Source organism: Oncorhynchus clarkii, chromosome 7 (genome assembly GCF_045791955.1).
Source record: "Oncorhynchus clarkii lewisi isolate Uvic-CL-2024 chromosome 7, UVic_Ocla_1.0, whole genome shotgun sequence".
Lineage (NCBI taxonomy): Eukaryota > Metazoa > Chordata > Actinopteri > Salmoniformes > Salmonidae > Oncorhynchus > Oncorhynchus clarkii.
Window position 1 is genome coordinate 81,374,716 of NC_092153.1, and position 21,917 is coordinate 81,396,632.

The 21,917-nt window shown below is 43.4% G+C and overlaps 1 protein-coding gene across 1 annotated transcript in view; it reads right to left on the minus strand.

The window, feature by feature from the left end:
• Positions 1–21,917, minus strand: part of LOC139413906 (glutamate metabotropic receptor 7) — a 366,925-nt gene that overhangs the window by 239,527 nt on the left and 105,481 nt on the right. The window contains exon 2 of the mRNA XM_071161753.1: positions 9,938–10,154. Within this exon, the coding sequence (XP_071017854.1) occupies positions 9,938–10,154 (217 nt within the window). The remainder of the gene's footprint in view (positions 1–9,937; positions 10,155–21,917) is intronic.

A 21,917-nucleotide genomic window follows, 5' to 3' on the forward strand; every position in this document is an offset into this window, starting at 1 on the left:
CCGTGGAGTGTGTGTGATGCTCTCGTTGGTGCAGCAGTGGATGTTATGAGGATCATGCCAAATCTTTTCAGCCCCCTGAGAGGGAAGAAGTGCTGACGTGCCCTCTTCACGACTGTATGGGTTTGTGTGGACCATAATAAGTCTTTAGTGATGTGGGTGCCAAGGAACTTGAAGCTCTCAACCCGCTCCACAACAGTTCCGTCGATGTGGATGGGGGCGTGCTCTCCCCTCTTGCTCCTATAGTCCATGATCATCTCCTTCGTCTTCTTGACGTTGAGTGAGAGGTTATTGTCCTGGCACCACACTGCCAAGTCACTGACCTCCTCCTTGTAGGCTGTCTCATCGCCATTGGTGATCATGCCTACCACTGTCGTGTCATCATCAAACTTGACGATGGTGTTGGAGTCGTACGATGCCACGAAGTCGTGGGTGAACAGGGAGTACAAGAGGGGACTGAGCACGCACCCCTGAGGGGCCCCAGTGTTGAGGATCAGTGTGGCAGATGTGTTGTTACCTACCCTCACCACCTGGGGCGGTCCGTCAGGAAGTTTGGGATCCAGTTGCAGGAGGAGATGTTTAGTCCTAGGGTGCTTAGCTTAGTGATGAGCTTTGTGGTGAGGTGTATGACCCCCATAAATACCTTTCCCCCTTTCCTCTCTTTACTCTACAGATGTGACTCTAGGAAAGCCCTTTGTTAGCATATAGAGAATCTGGTAACATCAAAAGGGTGGGGAACGCAACCATATTTCAGTAATCCAACCAGCTGAAAATCTGCGTTGGTACTTAAAGAACATTGTCGTCTGAGACATTATTACTGATGATTGGATGACATCAACTGTATCTTGGAAAGTCTACACATTCTAGTTATCAGATTCACATGGAATTGTTGTGCAATTTAAATGTTTAAATATGAAACTATTTGTGAAAAGATTAAATATCATTTTTAGCTTCTTAATGAGAGAACGGTTTGTTACCCCCTCGCCGACCACTCTGCTCACTCAGAGGCCCCGCCCAAGTGAACAGACATTTGTTGTAAACTATGAAACACGCCCTTCTTTCCCACCACTACATAAGCCCCTTGACGAAAATGTAACTTTGTTTTCCTGAGGAAGCAAGGACTGCTGTCCATACGTTAAAAGGGCTAATATCAACTACAGAACTAAGCCAACCTCAGCGTGAGCTCTGGTTGCGAACAGTTGAATGTCAATAACCTAACGAAAATAGCATCGTGTTCCTGGTGACGTGAGGACTGCTATCCATACTTTAAAAGGGCGAATTTCAACTTGGAAGTGACGATCGACGCGCTGGAAGGATGAATTTTGACTATACCAGCCAGAATATATCATGAGCTTATAGTATGGCAACTTGGTATGAACTTTGAACTCTTATTCACTAAAGAAGTGATACCTCATAGCCGTTGAGTTAGCAGCAGCAGCTGTAAACGTGGGCTAGGAAAGGAAGGACAAAGTATCTGTTCTACCACACGACGACGGTACTACAACGTATTCACTTTACCACCAGACATTCTTCAGAAGACAAGAGATCCCTGCTGGGCAACCCGGCCTTCCATCTACAACCAACCTATCGAAGCGCAGGTCAGGTCAGAGTAAATATTTCTTGCATTTTCCTTTTCCAAATGTGCGGTATTTAGAATGCATAAGATTCTGTATTTACGATAGCATTGCTGCATTGGGTCCGATAGAGACCCAAACCTTTTGTTCCTCAGTCTTCCCGCGCTTTCATTCAAACCCAACCCCCTTTCTTTGTGTAACCAGCCGTCATATCGGTTCCGTCCACCAGGGACGTTTTCTTTTATGACATAATTAGTAATCAATGTATGATCCATCTTGTGTATATGTAATTCTGTGTGATTATTTAGAAATTTAGTAAATAAATAATTAAACCACATTTTGTACTGCTATTTCAACTTGTTAGCCAGGGTTTGTGAAGATAACCAAGATTTCAACGACGTTCAGATGAGACTGTGTCACGGGCACCGTAAGAAGTGGCCCAAGGTGCAGCGTGGTGAGCGTTTATTTAGATAAATGTCGCCAACAAAACAAAGAAACAACCGTGAAGCTTAACTAACGCTATAGTGCCCCTAACAAAGACAACTACCCACACCGAAAGGAGGGGAAAAGGGCTACCTAAGTATGATTCCCAATCAGAGACAACAATAGACAGCTGTCCCTGATTGACAACCATACCCGGCCAAAACATAGAAATAAAGAAACATAGAAAACAAAACATAGAATGCCAACACCCTGATCAACCCAAAATAGAGACATAAACAGGCTCTCTCAGTTCAGGACGTGACAGACTGAATAAGGTGACGATTAATAATTGACTGCTATTGATGTAAAAGATTACCAGGTCTTTAAGAGTTTATTTGGAAGATAACAACTCTATAAAAATTATTTCTTGCTGCCCCGACTTTCTAGTTAACTACATTTACATGATTGGTTTAATCAGGTAATATTAATTACAGAGAATGAAATTATTTTATAAAATAGCATGTCATATCCAAATTCTGCAGGCCAAAGACACGACACCACTAGGGTGTTGAACACTGAGATGTAGTAAATGAACAACATTCACACATACACACATTGTCCAGGTGGGAAAGGGCAGGATGTAGTGCAATTGAGATTGCGTTATCTGATGACCTGTTGGGGTGGTATGCGAATTGGAGTGGGTCTAGGGTTTTCCTGGATGTGGTGTTGATGTGAGACATGACCAGCCTTTCAAAAGGCCTTCATGGCTACTAATGTGAGTGCAAACGGGCAGTAGTCATTTAGGCAGATTACCTTCACTTTCTTGGGCACGGGGACTATGGTTAAATTTATTTACTATGGTGGTCTGCATTAAACATGAAATATTACAGTTTAGAATGTCCCGTTGGTAGTGTAATCTTGAAAGGAGCTCAATCAGTATATTTTCCAATGATTGCACGTTGGCCAATAGAATGGACGATAGATGCGGGTTACCCCCTCGCCGACTAATTCTCACAAGGCACCCCTATCTCCAAACCCTGTATTTCCATCTTCTCATCACACGAAAGACAGGTATTTGGGCCTGGTCTCAGGGGAATCGGAATGAGTAATCGCTGTTCAGATGTCCAGAAGCTATTTTCGGTAGAGACGGTAGCAGCAACATGCTGTACAAAATAAGTTACATATGTTATTTTTTATAAAAAGCACAGTTGGTTAGGAGCCCGTAAAACGACAGTCATCCCTTCTGGCGCCATTATCATATAGATGACCACCACTCCAGATACTTCTCTCTTACTAGCCCTGATATAGATGACCACCACTCCAGATACTTCTCTCTTACTAGCCCTGATATAGATGACCACCACTCCAGATACTTCTCTCTTACTAGCCCTGATATAGATGACCACCACTCCAGATACTTCTCTCTTACTAGCCCTGATATAGATGACCACCACTCCAGATACTTCTCTCTTACTAGCCCTGATATAGATGACCACCACTCCAGATACTTCTCTCTTACTAGCCCTGATATAGATGACCACCACTCCAGATACTTCTCTCTTACTAGCCCTGATATAGATGACCACCACTCCAGATACTTCTCTCTTACTAGCCCTGATATAGATGACCACCACTCCAGATACTTCTCTCTTACTAGCCCTGATATAGATGACCACCACTCCAGATACTTCTCTCTTACTAGCCCTGATATAGATGACCACCACTCCAGATACTTCTCTCTTACTAGCCCTGATATAGATGACCACCACTCCAGATACTTCTCTCTTACTAGCCCTGATATAGATGACCACCACTCCAGATACTTCTCTCTTACTAGCCCTGATATAGATGACCACCACTCCAGATACTTCTCTCTTACTAGCCCTGATATAGATGACCACCACTCCAGATACTTCTCTCTTACTAGCCCTGATATAGATGACCACCACTCCAGATACTTCTCTTACTAGCCCTGATATAGATGACCACCACTCCAGATACTTCTCTCTTACTAGCCCTGATATAGATGACCACCACTCCAGATACTTCTCTCTTACTAGCCCTGATATAGATGACCACCACTCCAGATACTTCTCTTACTAGCCCTGATATAGATGACCACCACTCCAGATACTTCTCTCTTACTAGCCCTGATATAGATGACCACCACTCCAGATACTTCTCTCTTACTAGCCCTGATATAGATGACCACCACTCCAGATACTTCTCTCTTACTAGCCCTGATATAGATGACCACCACTCCAGATACTTCTCTCTTACTAGCCCTGATATAGATGACCACCACTCCAGATACTTCTCTTACTAGCCCTGATATAGATGACCACCACTCCAGATACTTCTCTCTTACTAGCCCTGATATAGATGACCACCACTCCAGATACTTCTCTCTTACTAGCCCTGATATAGATGACCACCACTCCAGATACTTCTCTTACTAGCCCTGATATAGATGACCACCACTCCAGATACTTCTCTCTTACTAGCCCTGATATAGATGACCACCACTCCAGATACTTCTCTCTTACTAGCCCTGATATAGATGACCACCACTCCAGATACTTCTCTCTTACTAGCCCTGATATAGATGACCACCACTCCAGATACTTCTCTCTTACTAGCCCTGATATAGATGACCACCACTCCAGATACTTCTCTCTTACTAGCCCTGATATAGATGACCACCACTCCAGATACTTCTCTCTTACTAGCCCTGATATAGATGACCACCACTCCAGATACTTCTCTCTTACTAGCCATATAGATATTTAGCCGACCTTCCGCCAGATACTTCTCTCTTACTAGCCAGCAGGTGTTATAGATGACCACCACTCCAGATACTTCACTAGCCCTGATATAGATGACCACCACTCCAGATACTTCCTTGCCAGTATTTAGCCGACCTTCCGCCAGGCAGCAGGTGTGTCCGCCACCCACACCTATTCCTTGTATCCCTCTCTTGAGAGCACAGTACACAGCGTCTTCCATTGTACGGTTTATCTGAAGCAGATCCAAAGTTAAATAAAGACATGCCAGGCACGCCTCTGAATAGCCTTACAATATCCCCCCCCCCCCCCCCCCCACACCTCCTCCCCCCCACACCTCCTCCCAATAAAGGACGTATTCCATGGAGGTCTGAAAAAGTTAAACTCATTGGTTTATAATCAATTTAATGTTTGGAAGCATCAACATCACTAGTGTGCTGGGGTTTTCCTGTCTATTTAGTTTCTATGGATGTTTAAAATGTAGTCATACTGGCTGCTACCTGAGAAACTTGCGGATAGGAAATCCTTGTCTAATCTGTGCTCCAGTACGCTGCACAAGAAATCAATGTGGATATTTCTCTGCCTCCGCAGCCTGTTGGAAATGGCTGAGCCTAATTGGCCAGATGATCTGTGGCGACGTGAAGCGGTGAGAGCAGGAACACACAAACACCCCCAGGATAAATAGAGTAGAGGATTATGGGAGCGGAGATAATCCAAAACGATAAAGAACAAAACCCTGCAATCAGGAAGAGAAAGCCCTTTTGGCGAGTAAAAAGCTCATTAAAAAGCTGTGAAAAACATTCTGTATCCCAAAATGGCACCCTATTCCCTATGGGCCCTGGTTGAAAGTATTGCACTGTATATGGAATAGGGTGCCATTTGGTACACAAACACTGTTTTATAGTCATCCTGTGATTAATAAAGGGAGATAACGAAAGATGTTAGGGCAGGGGGCAAAACCTCAGATGACAGGCTTTTTACAATGGGTTTACTGGACCCGCTAACTGTGATTGTGTTGGCATGTGTGAACCAGTAACTGATTACATTAAAGTATAGACCTCTGTCAAGCATAGACCGCTGTCAAGGATAGACCTCTGTCAAGCATAGACCTCTGGCAAACATAGACCTCCGTCAAGCATAGACCTCCGTCAAGCATAGACCTCCGTCAAGCATAGACCTCCGTCAAGGATAGACCTCCGTCAAGGATAGACCTCCGTCAAGGATAGACCTCTGTCAAGCATAGACCTCTGGCAAACATAGACCTCCGTCAAGCATAGACCTCAGGCAAGCGTAGACCTCCGGCAAGCGTAGACCTCCGGGAAGCGTAGACCTCCGCAAGCGTAGACCTCCGGCAAGCGTAGACCTCGGCAAGCGTAAACCTCTGGCAAGCGTAGACCTCTGGCAAGCGTAGACCTCTGGCAAGCATAGACCTCTGGCAAGCATAGACCTCTGGCAAGCATAGACCTCTGTGTGATATTAATCAACTGCATTACATTACAATGACTGGTTGTTTAACCAGGGGATGTTAGCAGGCTGTCCACCTCAATGTCTCCTTAGTTTATAAGCTAGTAATAATATATTAACGTACTCTATAACCTTTAGCAGACGCTTCAATCTGAAGAGGTCCTCATTTTTTTTTGAGGACCACATATTGAGGACCATATATTGAGGACCATATATTGAGGACGACCATATATTGAGGACCATATATTGTGGACCATATTGAGGACCATATATTGAGGACGACCATATATTGAGGACCATAGTATATTGAGGACTATATATTGAGGACCAGATATTGAGGACCATATTGACCATATATTTGGGCTCCCAAGTGGCGCAGCGGTCCAAGGCACTGCATCTCAGTGCAAGAGGCGTCACTACATTAGGGAGGCACACAATTGGCCCAGCGTCGTCCGGGTTTGGCCAGAGTAGGCAGTCATTGTAAATAAGAATTTGTTCTTAACTGACTTGCCTGGTTAAATAAAGGTTAAATAAAAAATAAAAATAAATAAAATTGAGAATCATAAGTATATTGCTGAAGCTCAAAATTCTCCTCATAGAAATCTAACAGAACGAATTTCTTCCCTGTCTTCCCTACCCGGGGCTTGACCCCTGAACCCTCTGTACACAACGCTCTGTCATTCAAAGTCGCCAATACTAGCTGAGGGCAAGACTAAGGTCAACTGTCGAACCGTGATAGACAGTTGATTTCAGATCTCAGGGAGGGTGACGCACGACGGCTGCTAGAGGGGTTGGCGGGTGGTGGGTGGCAGGACACAATGCACATTGGCTAACCGGGCTATCAGCACCGTGTCCCGCCAACCCCTCTTTACACTACTGCTACTCTCTGTTCATCATATATGCATAGTCACTTTAACCATATCTACATGTACATACTACCTCAATCAGCCTGACTCACCGGTGCTTGTATGTAGCTTCGCTACTTTTATAGCCTCACTACTGTTTTTCACTGTCTTTTTACTGTTGTTTTATGTCATTACTTACCTATTGTTCACCTAATACCTTTTTTGCACTGTTGGTTAGAGCCTGTAAGTATGCATTTCACTGTAAGGTGTTGTATTCGGCGCACGTGACAAATAAACTTTGATTTGAAATCAATAGCCTGCTTGCTCATGTCTGTTACATCTGCTATATTAAAGTAAGAAACCTCCACTATAGGCTCGTATGTGGTCAAATACATCTTGTTGATTGTCTAATTGACTACGGTTGTCAAGGTCTTCCCAAAAGAGAAAAACAAAGAGAAAAACAATCACTGTCCAAAACAGTTGATTAGCAGTCGTTGCTTATGAACAAAGAGGATCAGTGTCTTCCTAAAGCCAGAGTGAAATTGTTTGGTTGACATTTAAATGAGGTCTACATGTTTATCCATGTCTTAGATTACAGCGTACATACAAACAAAAATACAGGACCAGTGAAAAGTTTGGACACACCTACTCATTCAAGGGTTTTCCTTTATTTAGACTGTTTTCTACATTGTAGAACAATAGTGAAGACATCAAAACTATAAAATAACACATTGGAAATCATCTAGTAAACAAAAAAGTGTGAAACAAATCAAAATACACTTTAGATTTTAGATTATTCAAAGTAGCCACCCTTTGCCTTGATGACAGCTTTACACACTTTTGGCATTCTCTCAACCAGCTTCACTTGGAATGCTTTTCCAACGGTCTTGAAGGAGTTACCACATTTGCTGAGCACTTGTTGGCTGCTTTAACTTTACTCTGTAGTCCAACTCATCCCAAACCATCTCAATTGGGTTGAGGTCAGGTGATTGTGGAGGCCAGGTCACCTGATGCAGCACTCCATCACTCACCTTCTTGGTCAAATAGCCTTTACACAGCCTGGAGGTGTTTTGGGTAATTGTCCTGTTGAAAAACAGTCCCACTAAGCGCAAACCAGATGGGGTTGCGTATCGCTGCATAATGCTGTGGTAGCCATGCTGGTTAAGTGTGCCTTGAATTGAAAATACATCACTGACAGTGTCACAAGCAAAGCACCCCGACACCATCACACCTCCTCCATGCTTCAAGGTGGGAACTACACATGCAGAGATCATCCATTCGACTACTCTGCGTCTCACAAAGACATACCGGTTGCAACCAAAAATCTCAAATTAGACTCATCAGACCAAATTATAGATTTCCACCGGTCTAATGTCCATTGATTGTGTTTCTTGGTTGGTGTATTTTTCTTATTGGTGTCCTTTAGTGGTGGTTTCCTTGCAGCAATTAGACCATGAAGGCCTGATTCACCCAGTCTCCTCTGAACAGTTGATGTTGAGGTGTGTCTGTTACTTGAACTCCGTGAAGCATTTATTTGGGCTGCAATCTCTGAGGCTGGTAACTCTAATGAACTTATCCTCTGCAGCAGATGTAACTCTGGGTTTTCCATTCCTATGGCGGTCCTCATGAGAGCCAGTTTCATCACAGCGCATGATGGGTTTTGCGACTGCACTTGAAGAAACATTAAAAGACATGACCTTCATGTCTTTAATAATGGACTGTCGTTTCTTTTTGCTTATTTGAGCTGTTCTTGACATAATATGGACTTGGTCTTTTAACAAATAGGTGCTATCTTTTGTATACCACCCCTATCTTGTCACAACACTACTGATTGGCTCAAACGTATTAAGAAGGAATGAAATTCTACATATTAAGTTTTAAGAGGGCACACCTTTTAATTGAAATTGAAATCCTCAATGCATTCCAGGTAACTACTGGTTGAGAGAATCTCAAGAGTGTTTAATGCTGTCATCAAGGCAAAGGGTGGCTACTTTGAAGAATCTCAAATATAAAATATATTTGTATTTGTTTAACACTTTTTTGGTTAAGGCTTTATTCCATTTATGTTATTTCATAGTTTTGATGTATTCACTATTATACAAAAAATTCTAAAATAGTAAAAATAAAGAATAACCCTTGAATGAGTCGGTCCAAACGTTTGACTGGTGCTGTATATACATATAAGGTTTGTCTCTTACCAAACTCAAAGTAGATATCCTCTGAATAAACTGATTTCTACCTTGCAACCCTCAGTGGTTATCGTAGTGTGTTTAATTCAACCTGAAGGTTATTTTAATTCCTTGACCATTCGATCACATCGCAAGTTAATCCACTTTACACCCTTGCAATAAGTTTTATTATTGGAAAACATTCAATCATTCAATCAATCAAATGTATTTATAAAGCCATTTTTTCAACACCAGTTGTCCAAAGTGCTATACAGATAGCCAGCATAAAACTCCAAAGAGCAGCAAGGAGATGTATAAGCACAGTGGCTAAGAACAACTCCCTAGAAGGTGGGAATTTTTAAAGGAACCTAAAGAGGGGTGGCCAGTCCTCTTCTGGCTGTACTGGGTAGAGAGGAATCAGGCTCAGAGAGGTGGCCAGTCCTCTTCTGGCTGTACTGGGTAGAGAGGAATCAAGCTCAGAGGGGTGGCCAGTCCTCTTTTGACTGTACTGGGTAGAGAGGAATCAGGCTCAGAGGGGTGGCCAGTCCTCTTTTGGCTGTACTGGGTTGAGAGGAATCAGGCTCAGAGGGGTGGCCAGTCCTCTTCTGGCTGTACCGGCTGGATATTTAAGAGTACATGGCCATTAAGGCCAGCTTCACCAGAGAGGTTACTTTGGGACTCACCTGCTTCTCTGGACAGCTGTTGGAAGGCATCCACTCCCTTCTCTCCATAGGATCCTTCTGACGCGATGGTAGATACGTAGTTCCAGCCCATGGCCTTGACTATGTCCACCATGGCTTGGGCCTGGAACGAGTCCGGAGGCACCACACGGGAGAAGAAGTCATATCGCCGGTCGTCGCTCAACTCCGGGGCCGTGGAGGCATAGCTAATCTGAGGAATCTGAGGAGAGAGAGAGAGGAGAAAGAAGGGATGAGTTAAGATGGAGAACAGGAGAATACAGTAAGTAGATTATACGATTAGTCTCAGTATGCTATCCATCTTTTATATTATGAACTCTAGGAGCACAATAACTGTACTGTCAATCATCAGATTAATAGTCAAATCCCATTTAATGATGCCCATGGCCTGTACAGTTCTCTGTATTTCCATACACGAGTGAATCCTCAGATCTGCATACATGGCTAACAAGCGTGGGTACATCCTTACATACATTGTCTTATTGTATAGACTCTTTTCTCTGTATATATCAATGATGTTTCTCATGCTGCGGGCGATTCCCTGATCCACCTCTACGCAGACGACACCATTCTATATACTTCCGGCCCGTCCTTGGACACTGTGCTATCTAACCTCCAAACGAGCTTTAATGCCATACAGCACTCCTTCCGTGGCCTCCAACTGCTCTTAAACGCTAGTAAAACCAAATGCATGCTTTTCAACCGTTCGCTGCCTGCACCCGCACGCCTGACCAGCATCACCACCCTGGATGGTTCCGACCTTGAATATGTGGACATCTATAAGTACCTAGGTGTCTGGCTAGACTCTAAACTCTCCTTCCAGACCCATATCAAACATCTCCAATCGAAAATCAAATCAAGAGTCGGCTTTCTATTCCGCAACAAAGCCTCCTTCACTCACGCCGCCAAACTTACCCTAGTAAAACTGACTATCCTACCGATCCTCGACTTCGGCGATGTCATCTACAAAATTGCTTCCAACACTCTACTCAGCAAACTGGATGCAGTTTATCACAGTGCCATCCGTTTTGTCACTAAAGCACCTTATACCACCCACCACTGCGACTTGTATGCTCTAGTCGGCTGGCCCTCGCTACATATTCGTCGCCAGACCCACTGGCTCCAGGTCATCTACAAGTCCATGCTAGGTAAAGCTCCGCCTTATCTCAGTTCACTGGTTACGATGGCAACACCCATCCGTAGCACGCGCTCCAGCAGGTGTATCTCACTGATCATCCCTAAAGCCAACACCTCATTTGGCCGCCTTTCGTTCCAGTTCTCTGCTGCCTGTGACTGGAACGAATTGCAAAAATCGCTGAAGTTGGAGACTTTTATCTCCCTCACCAACTTCAAACATCTGCTATCTGAGCAGCTAACCGATCGCTGCAGCTGTACATAGTCTATTGGTAAATAGCCCACCCATTTTCACCTACCTCATCCCCATACTGTTTTTATTTATTTATTTTTCTGCTCTTTTGCACACCAATATCTCTACCTGTACATAACCATCTGATCATTTATCACTCCAGTGTTAATCTGCATAATTGTAATTATTTGCCTACCTTCTCATGCCTTTTGCACACAATGTATATATAGACTCCCCTTTTTTCTACTGTGTTATTGACTTGTTAATTGTTTACTCCATGTGTAACTCTGTGTTGTCTGTTCACACTGCTATGCCTTATCTTGGCCAGGTCGCAGTTGCAAATGAGAACTTGTTCTCAACTAGCCGACCTGGTTAAATAAAGGTGAAATAAAAATAAAAAATAAATAAATAAAAATAGACAATCATGCCAGGGAATTCTGACAGAGATATCGAACCACGCTTAACATAGACAGTGAATGTTCAATTTATTTTGATCTCCTCGACTTCAGCAAAACTTGTTCAAACTTGGGAACATCAAACATTCAGCCTATAGATGCTATGGATGATCTAGTCTAGAAGTAGGGACATCAAACATTCAGCCTATAGATGCTATGGATGATCTAGTCTAGAAGTAGAGACATCAAACATTCATCCTATAGACGCTATGGATGATCTAGTCTAGAAGTAGGGACATCAAACATTCAGCCTATAGATGCTATGGATGATCTAGTCTAGAAGTAGGGACATCAAACATTCAGCCTATAGACGATATGGATGATCTAGTCTAGAAGTAGGGACATCAAACATTCAGCCTATAGATGCTATGGATGATCTAGTCTAGAAGTAGGGACATCAAACATTCAGCCTATAGATGCTATGGATGATCTAGTCTAGAAGTAGAGACATCAAACATTCATCCTATAGACGCTATGGATGATCTAGTCTAGAAGTAGAGACATCAAACATTCATCCTATAGACGCTATGGATGATCTAGTCTAGAAGTAGGGAACATCAAACATTCATCCTATAGACGCTATGGATGATCTAGTCTAGAAGTAGGGACATCAAACATTCATCCTATAGACGCTATGGATGATCTAGTCTAGAAGTAGGGACATCAAACATTCAGCCTATAGACGCTATGGATGATCTAGTCTAGAAGTAGGGACATCAAACATTCATCCTATAGACGCTATGGATGATCTAGTCTAGAAGTAGGGATATCAAACATTCAGCCTACAGATGCTATGGATGATATAGTCTAGAAGTAGAGAACATCAAACATTCAGCCTATAGACGCTATGGATGATCTAGTCTAGAAGTAGGGAACATCAAACATTCAGCCTATAGACGCTATGGATGATCTAGTCTAGAAGTAGGGACATCAAACATTCATCCTATAGACGCTATGGATGATCTAGTCTAGAAGTAGGGACATCAAACATTCAGCCTATAGACGCTATGGATGATCTAGTCTAGAAGTAGGGACATCAAACATTCATCCTATAGACGCTATGGATGATCTAGTCTAGAAGTAGGGACATCAAACATTCAGCCTATAGATGCTATGGATGATCTAGTCTAGAAGTAGCGACATCAAACATTCAGCCTATAGACGCTATGGATGATCTAGTCTAGAAGTAGGGACATCAAACATTCAGCCTACAGATGCTATGGATGATCTAGTCTAGAAGTAGGGACATCAAACATTCGGCCTACAGATGCTATGGATGATCTAGTCTAGAAGTAGGGACATCAAACATTCAGCCTATAGACTCTATGGATGATCTAGTCTAGAAGTAGGGACATCAAACATTCAGCCTATAGACTCTATGGATGGTCTAGTCTAGAAGTAGAGAACATCAAACATTCATCCTATAGACGCTATGGATGATCTAGTCTAGAAGTAGAGAACATCAAACATTCAGCCTATAGACGCTATGGATGATCTAGTCTAGAAGTAGGGAACATCAAACATTCAGCCTATAGACGCTATGGATGATCTAGTCTAGAAGTAGGGACATCAAACATTCAGCCTATAGACGCTATGGATGATCTAGTCTAGAAGTAGAGAACATCATACATTCAGCCTATAGACGCTATGGATGATCTAGTCTAGAAGTAGGGACATCAAACATTCAGCCTATAGCCGCTATGGATGATCTAGTCTAGAAGTAGGGACATCAAAAATTCAACAGGTAGTTTGCACACAGTGATGCATTGTGCAGACCTCACTACCCTCTGGAGAGCCTTACGGTTGTGGATGGAGCAGTTGCCGTACCAGGCGGTGGATGTTCTCTTGATAAGTGTGTGAATTGGACCATTTTCTTGTCAACATGTAATGATTACTTTTGGGTGTCAAGGGGAAAATGTACGGAGTAAAAAGTACATCATTTTCTTGAGGGATGTAGTGAAGTAAAAGTAAAAGTTGTCAAACATATTAAAGTAACATACAGATAACCCCAAAAATGACTTAAGTAGTACTTTAAAGTATTTTTACTGAAGTACTTTACACCACTGCACTTTGTACGGTGTATCAATATACCCAGTCACAACAAACATACAGGTATCCTTCCTAACTCAGTAGCCAGAGAGGAAGGAAAACCACTTATGAGGCCACTGGTGACTTTAAAACAGTTACAGAGTTTAATGCTGTGATAGGAGAAAACTGTAGATGGATCAACAACATTGTAGTTATTCCATAATACGAATTTAAATGACAGCGTGAAAAGAAGGTAAATATTCAAATACATGCATTGTGTTTGCGATAAGGCACTAAAGTTAAACTGCAAAGAATATGGCAAATCAATTAACTTTATGTCCTGAATACAAAGCGTTATGTTTAGGGCAAATCCAACACAACACATCACTGTTTTCAAGCATTGTGGTGGCTGCATCATGTTATGGACATGCTTGTCATCAGCAAGGGCTAGGGAGTTGTTTAGGATAAAAAAATGAATGGAATAGAGCTAAGCACATGCAAGATCCTAGAGGAGACAAATTCATCTTTCAGCAAGACAATAAGCTAAATCATCAATCCAAATATACACTGTTGCTTACCAAGTCAACATTGAATGTGCCAAGATACAGTTTTGACTTAAATTGAAATTCTCTTGGAAACCTATGGTAAGAAAATGTCTCTCTAGAAATGATCAACAAACAACTTGACAAAGCTTGAAGCATTTTAAAAAAGAATAATGCATGAATATTGTACAATCCTGTTGTGCGTAGCTCTTAGAGATTTACCCAGAAAGACTCACAGCTGTAATCACTGCCAAAGGTGATTCCAACATATATTGAATCAGGGGTTTTGAAGACTTATGTAAATTAGATGTTTTTGTGTGCACATGTGTGAGAGGAAACATTGATTTAATCCATTTTGAATTCAGGTTGTAACACAAAATGTGTAATAAGTCAAGGGGTAAAAATACTTTCTGAAGGCACTGTAAATTGAATTTTCAACATTTAACATCCAATGATATTGTACTTTCAACATTTAACGTCCAATGATATTGTACTTTCAACATTTAACATCCAATGATATTGTACTTAAATCAATATTTAAAAAACTGCCGAATGAGTCCAAAAACATGCTGTATATTGATTTATTTTGATGATATACCAGAAACAAATCTAATCAATATTCATATAACAGGTCATCAGAACAAAAGTCTACTTCCGTCACAAGACAAATAATATTTGTATATTTCAAACAGTTTTTACACATCTGGTCATTTCAGTGTATGGAGTTCAGAGTTATCAGTATGGGAAGATGTAAATAAACTTCTAAATTAGTTTGACATCAAGTTCAACACCCAAATTAAATTTATTCTAAAGAAGGTTTGAGATTATTTCACCATTTGTCCATTCCAGTCTGGTCTCTTGGCTTTATCGTGAACTAAAAAATATTTAAGAAAGAGCTCCTTTAGCTGTAAATCTCAACAAGATGATATGTTTTCAATTAGCCCTTTGATCTCTCTTGATTTAATGGCCGGAGAGAAGAAGCATTAATCTGTAAACACTGTACATTAGTAAAGGAGTGGAGAAGAGGACTTAACTACTTTACACCACTGATTATCTCACCAATAGACTTCTACTTGTTTTAACTTTTAACATCTCTTACTTACAGCCACGTGAGTTACTTTAAAAGTTAAAACAAATTTAACTTTTATTTCACAACATTCAAAAAGAAAATAAATGTACTTTTTACTCCATACATTTTCCCTCACACCAAAAAGTATGCGTTACACGTTGACAGAAAAATGGTACAATTCACACACTTATCAAGAGAACATCCCTGTTCATCCCTACTGCGTCTGATCTGGCGGACTCACTAATGCTTTGTTTTAATTATGTCTGAGTGTTGGAGTGTGCCCCTGGCTATCGAAATGGTTTATTATTTTACTTTTGATAATTAAATATATTTAAAATCAAATATTTTTACACTTTTACTAAAGTAGTAAGTCAGTCAGTCCTGCTACACTACAGGGCTGTTTTGCTAGCACAGACTAGAATATGTTGGCATTGAGGAATACACCACCTCAGTCGTCATCGGCTTCATCAATAAGTGCATCGATGACGTTGTCCCCACAGTGACTGTACGTACATACCCCAACCAGAAGCCATGGATTACAGGCAACATCTGCATCGAGCTAAAGGCTAGAGCTGCCGCTTTCAAGGAGCGGGAGACTAATCAGGACGCTTATAAGAAATCCCCTTATGCCCTCAGACGAACCATCAAACAAGCAAAGTGTCAATACAGGATTAAGATTGAATCCTACTGCACCGGCTCTGATGCTCGTCGGGTGTGGCAGGGCTTGAAAACTTTTACGGACTACAAAGAGAAACCCAGACGCGAGATACCCAGTGACGCGAGCCTACCAGACGAGCTAAATGCCTTTTATGCTCGCTTCGAGGCAAGTAACACTGTAGCATATACGAGAGCGCCAGCTGTTCTGGATGACAGTGTGATAACGCTCTCAGTAGCCGATGACAACAAAACCTTTAAACAGGTCAACATTCACAGATGGATTACCAGGATGTGTACTCAAAGCATGCGCGGACCAAATGTCAAGTGTCTTCACTGACTGAGTCTGTAATACCTACATGTTTCAAGCAGACCCCCATAGTCCCTGTGCCCAAGACAGTGGCACTCACGTCGGTAGCCATGAAGTGCTTTGAAAGGCTGGTCTTGGCTCACATCAACAGCATCCTCCGGACACCCCAGACCCACTCCAGTTCGCATCCCGCCCCAACAGATCCACAGATGATGCAATCTCAATCACATTCCACACTGCCCTTTCTCACTTGGCCAAAAGGAACACCTATGTGAGCATGTTGTTCATTGACTACAGTTCAGCATTTAGACACCATAGTGCCACGAAGTTCATCACCAAGCTAAGGACTCTGGGACTAAACATCTCCCTCTGCAACTGGATCCTGAACTTCCTGACAGGCCGCCCCCAGGTGGTCAGAGTAGGCAACAACAAGTTTGCCACGCTGATCCTTAACACAGGGGCCCCACAGGGGTGTGTACTTAGTTCCCTCCTATATTCCCTGTTCACCCACGACTGCGTGGCCAAACACGCCTCCAACAACATCATCAAGTTTGCTGACGACACAACAATAGTTGGCCTGATCACTGACAACGATAAGACGGCCTATAGGGAGGATGGTATGGAAACTGGGCATCTGACCGTAAGGCGCTACAGAGGGTAGTGCGAATGGCCCAGTACACATCACTGGGGTCAAGCTTCCTATCATCCAGGACCTGTACAGTCTGTGTTGTCAGAGGAAAGCCCATAAAATTGTCAGTGACTCCAGTCACCCAAGTTGTAGACTGTTTTCTATTCTACAAGCGGTACCGGAACGCCAAGTCTAGTACCAAAAGGCTCCTCAACAGCTTCTACTTCCAAGCCGTTGGATTGCTGAACAATTCATATAATTCGCCACTGGACAACTTACATTGACCCCCACGAACACTGCTGCTACTCGCTGTTTGTTTGTTACCTATGCATAGTCACTTCGGCCCCACCTACATGTACAGATTACCTCAACTAGCCTGTACCCCTGCACACTGACTCGGTACCGTAATACCCTGTATATAGCCTCCACACTAACTCGGTACCGGTGCCCCCTGTATATAGCCTCCACATTGACTCTGTACCGGTACCCCCCTGTATATAGCCTCCACACTGACTTGGTACCGGTGTCCCCTGTATATAGCCTCCACACAGAGTTTGTACCGGTGCCCCCTGTATATAGCCTCCACATTGACTCTGTACCGGTACCCCCCTGTATATAGCCTCCACACTGACTTGGTACCGGTGTCCCCTGTATATAGCCTCCACACAGACTTTGTACCGGTGCCCCCTGTATATAGTCTCCACATTGACTTGGTACCTATACCCCTTGTATATAGTCTCCACACTGACTCGGTACCGGTACCCCCTGTATATAGCCTCCACACTGACTCTGTACTGGTACCCTGTATATAGTCTCCACATTGACTTGGTACCTATACCCCCTGTATATAGTCTCCACACTGACTCGGTACCGGTACCCCCTGTATATAGCCTCCACACTGACTCTGTACTGGTACCCTGTATATAGTCTCCACATTGACTTGGTACCTATACCCCCTGTATATAGCCTCCACACTGACTCTGTACTGGTACCCTGTATATAGCCTCCACATTGACTCTGTACTAGTACCCCCTGTATATAGTCTCCACACTGACTCTGTACTGGTACCCTGTATATAGCCTCCACACTGACTCTGTACCGGTACCCCCTGTATATAGCCTCCACACTGACTCTGTACTGGTACCCTGTATATAGCCTCCACATTGACTTGGTACCTATACCCCCTGTATATAGCCTCCACATTGACTCTGTACTGGTACCCCCTGTATATAGCCTCCACATTGACTCTGTACTGGTACCCCCCCTGTATATAGCCTCCACATTGACTCTGTACTGGTACCCCCCCTGTATATAGCCTCCACATTGACTCTGTACTGGTACCCCCCCTGTATATAGCCTCCACATTGACTCTGTACTGGTACCCCCCCTGTATATAGCCTCCACATTGACTCTGTACTGGTACCCCCCCTGTATATAGCCTCCACGTTGACTCTGTACTGGTACCCCCTGTATATAGCCTCCACATTGACTCTGTACCTGTTCCCCCTGTATATAAACTCCACATTGACTCTGTACCTGTTCCCCCTGTATATAGCCTCCACATTGACTCTGTACTGGTACCCCCTGTATATAGCCTCCACACTGACTCTGTACCTGTTCCCCCTGTATATAGCCTCCACATTGACTCTGTACTGGCACCCCCTGTATATAAACTCCACATTGACTCTGTACCTGTTCCCCCTGTATATAGCCTCCACATTGACTCTGTACTGGCACCCCCTGTATATAAACTCCACACTGACTCTGTACCTGTTCCCCCTGTATATAGCCTCCACATTGACTCTGTACCGGTTCCCCCTGTATATAGCCTCATTATTGTTATTCTTATTGAGTTACTTTTTATTCATACTTTATTTCAGCCTACTTGGTAAATATTTTCTTCTTCTTGAACTGCACTGTTGGTTAAGGGCTTGTAAGTAACGTAAGTGACCATTTCACGGTAAAGTCTACACTTAGTGTACTCGGCGCACGTGGCAAGTAAAGTTTGATTCGGTTTGAGTATTTTACTGTGTGACTTTCACTTTTACTTGAGTGATTTTCTATTACGGTAGTTATACTTTCACTCAAGTTTGACAGCTGAGTACTTTTTTCACCATTGGAGATAATATGAAAGTACAACAAGTATTCGTTTCTATGGGTGAGATAATATGAAAGTACAACAAGTATTAGTTTGTTTCTATGGGTGAGAGATCTAAGGGTGCAAGGTTATAGACATGAAACGATTGAAGAATATGAATTAAACATGAAGAGATTCAGTCCAATGTAACAGCAAAATACAACTACAATGAAGAACTGCTCACAGCCAATCAAATCAAATCAAATGTATTTATATAGCCCTTCGTACATCAGCTGATATCTCAAAGTGCTGTACAGAAACCCAGCCTAAAACCCCAAACGGCAAGCAATGCAGGTGTCGAAGCACGGTGGCTAGGAAAAACTCCCTAGAAAGAAAATCCAATCCAATGTCCTTCCACACAGCCCTAATGTACAAGGTGCTATAGAAAATGTAATGGGACATTGTCAAAGAAAATACATATTGTAGACGCTGACAATCACTGGCACCATTTGGTGGCCTCTCAATAGCTTTTCAGGTGCTGGAACAATAGAGGCTGTGGTTGAGAAATGAAGCCAAAATCTTCATCTATATATTCATTGTAGAGGTATGATTGGGTATGAGACGACTATCAAGTCTTTCAAGTATGCATTCAGTTACACACCAGCTGTCCATGAAACAAGACGTAACACCCTTGAGTCACGTCAAAAAAACATGATTTATAAACCAAAGCTACTCCATCAAAAGTGATGTGTTAGGGGCAGGAGTTTTCCTAACCACATCACCTGACCACTGAAAAATTATGGGTATAACTAAGGCACATATTTCTGTTCAAGGAAAAAAAAACCTTGCTTTATTCATTAGTTCATTTCATGGATGTTTTCTCCCCCCTATTTCTTTAAATAGCTGGCTGGAGTGACATTTTATTCTGTACACCTCCTCCTAGCCTGCAGGGGGAGAGGGAGGTGCTGCTGCCATCCTAGCCTGCAGGGAGAGAGGGAGGTGTGCTGCCCTCCTAGCCTGCAGGGAGAGAGAGGTGCTGCTGCCCTCCTAGCCTGCAGGGAGAGAGAGGTGCTACTGCCCTCCTACCATGCAGGGAGAGAAAGGTGCTACTGCCCTCCTAGCCTGCAGGGAGAGAGAGGTGCTGCTGCCCTCCTAGCCTGCAGGGAGAGAGAGGTGCTGCTGCCCTCCTAGCCTGCAGGGAGAGAGAGGTGCTGCTGCCCTCCTACCATGCAGGGAGAGAGAGGTGATGCTAACCTCCTAGCTTGCAAGGAGAGAGAGAGGTGATGCTGCCCTCCTAGCCTGCAGGGAGAGAGAGGTGCTACTGCCCTCCTACCATGCAGGGAGAGAGGGATGTGCTGCTGCCCTCCTAGCCTGCAGGGAGAGAGAGTGCTACTGCCCTCCTAGCCTGCAAGGAGAAAGAGAGGTGCTGCTGCCCTCCTACAATGCAGGGAGAGAGGGAGGTGCTGCTGCCTACACATAGTAGGATTAGCTGCAATTCCTGGGGTGAATCCTTCACCTACACAGGAATCAACAACCCTTTTTAACCCTATCCCCCCTCTGCACCATTCTCCATTATAGTTTTCTTTCTCATTCCTTCTATTCAAGTTTTTTCTCTCTTTTTTTTCTGTCAATCTCTCTCTTTCTCAATTTCTCTGTATCTTCTCCTTGTTTCTTGTTTACCTGTCCTCTGTCTGTCTCTCTGTCACTTCCACAGGAATCAATAACCTTCCAACCCCCCCCCCCCCCCCCCCCCCCCTGTTTATGAGGTCTTGAAGTTGATTGTTTTCTTGTTCTCTCTCTTTCTTTCTCTTTCTTTCAATTACCTTTTACACAAACACACACAAACACACACACACACAGGAACACAAAGCTAGTAAAATTATATCAGGTCCACTATTAGAACCTTGGCCCCTACGGCCTGTTTCCGGGGTCTGTATCCTGTATTTATGTGTCTGTGAGGGTGACAGGAGGGGATGTGATGAACATTCTTGGCCAGCCTCTGGAAGGATTCTCATTATCACAATCCATTATCTTGTCCATCACAGTGACAGAGAGAGAGAAGAGCTGAGCGTCCGGAGAGAGAAAAGGACATCTGCCACCTAATGTCTGTGTCCTGAGGCCCCGTCTGTCCGTCGGACAGGTCTGTGGGCAAGAAAAAACACACCGTGGCCCAGCCGGGACTTTTTATACCTGGGTCTCAGCTCAGGTGACTGCCCATTTTACCTTGATGTGGGAAGTGGATGGAAACAGCACCAGGAAAGCACTTGTCCAAAAACAAAGATTCCAATAGAATGTGTTTTTTGCTCTTTTCCCCAACCTTCCCAGGCAATACACAGAAGCACACAGAAGCACACAGTAGCACACATAAGCACACAGTAGCACACAGAAGCACACAGTAGCACACAGAAGCGCACAGAAGCACACAGAAGCACACAGTAGCACACAGAAGCACACAGTAGCACACAGAAGCACACAGTAGCACACAGAAGAACACAGAAGCACACAGTAGCGCACAGAAGCACACAGAAGCAAACCGAAACACGATGATGATCGCATGATAATCTATTTATGTGTAGTGCCTTTTACAATTGACTCTGAATCAGTGGAAATATGGTCTGCTCCAATTCAATGGTTTTGCCACTCGGAATAAACTGTTGTTATGATTATCAAATCACCCTACCTTACACCAACACGGTTGTTCTGATCGTCAGTTCGGGGCTCCCGAGTTGCGCATCTGTCTAAGGCACTGCGTCTCAGCGCTAGAGGTGTCTTTACAGATCCTTGTTCAATTCCAGGCTGTATCAGAACCGGACATGATTGGGAGTCCCATAGGGCG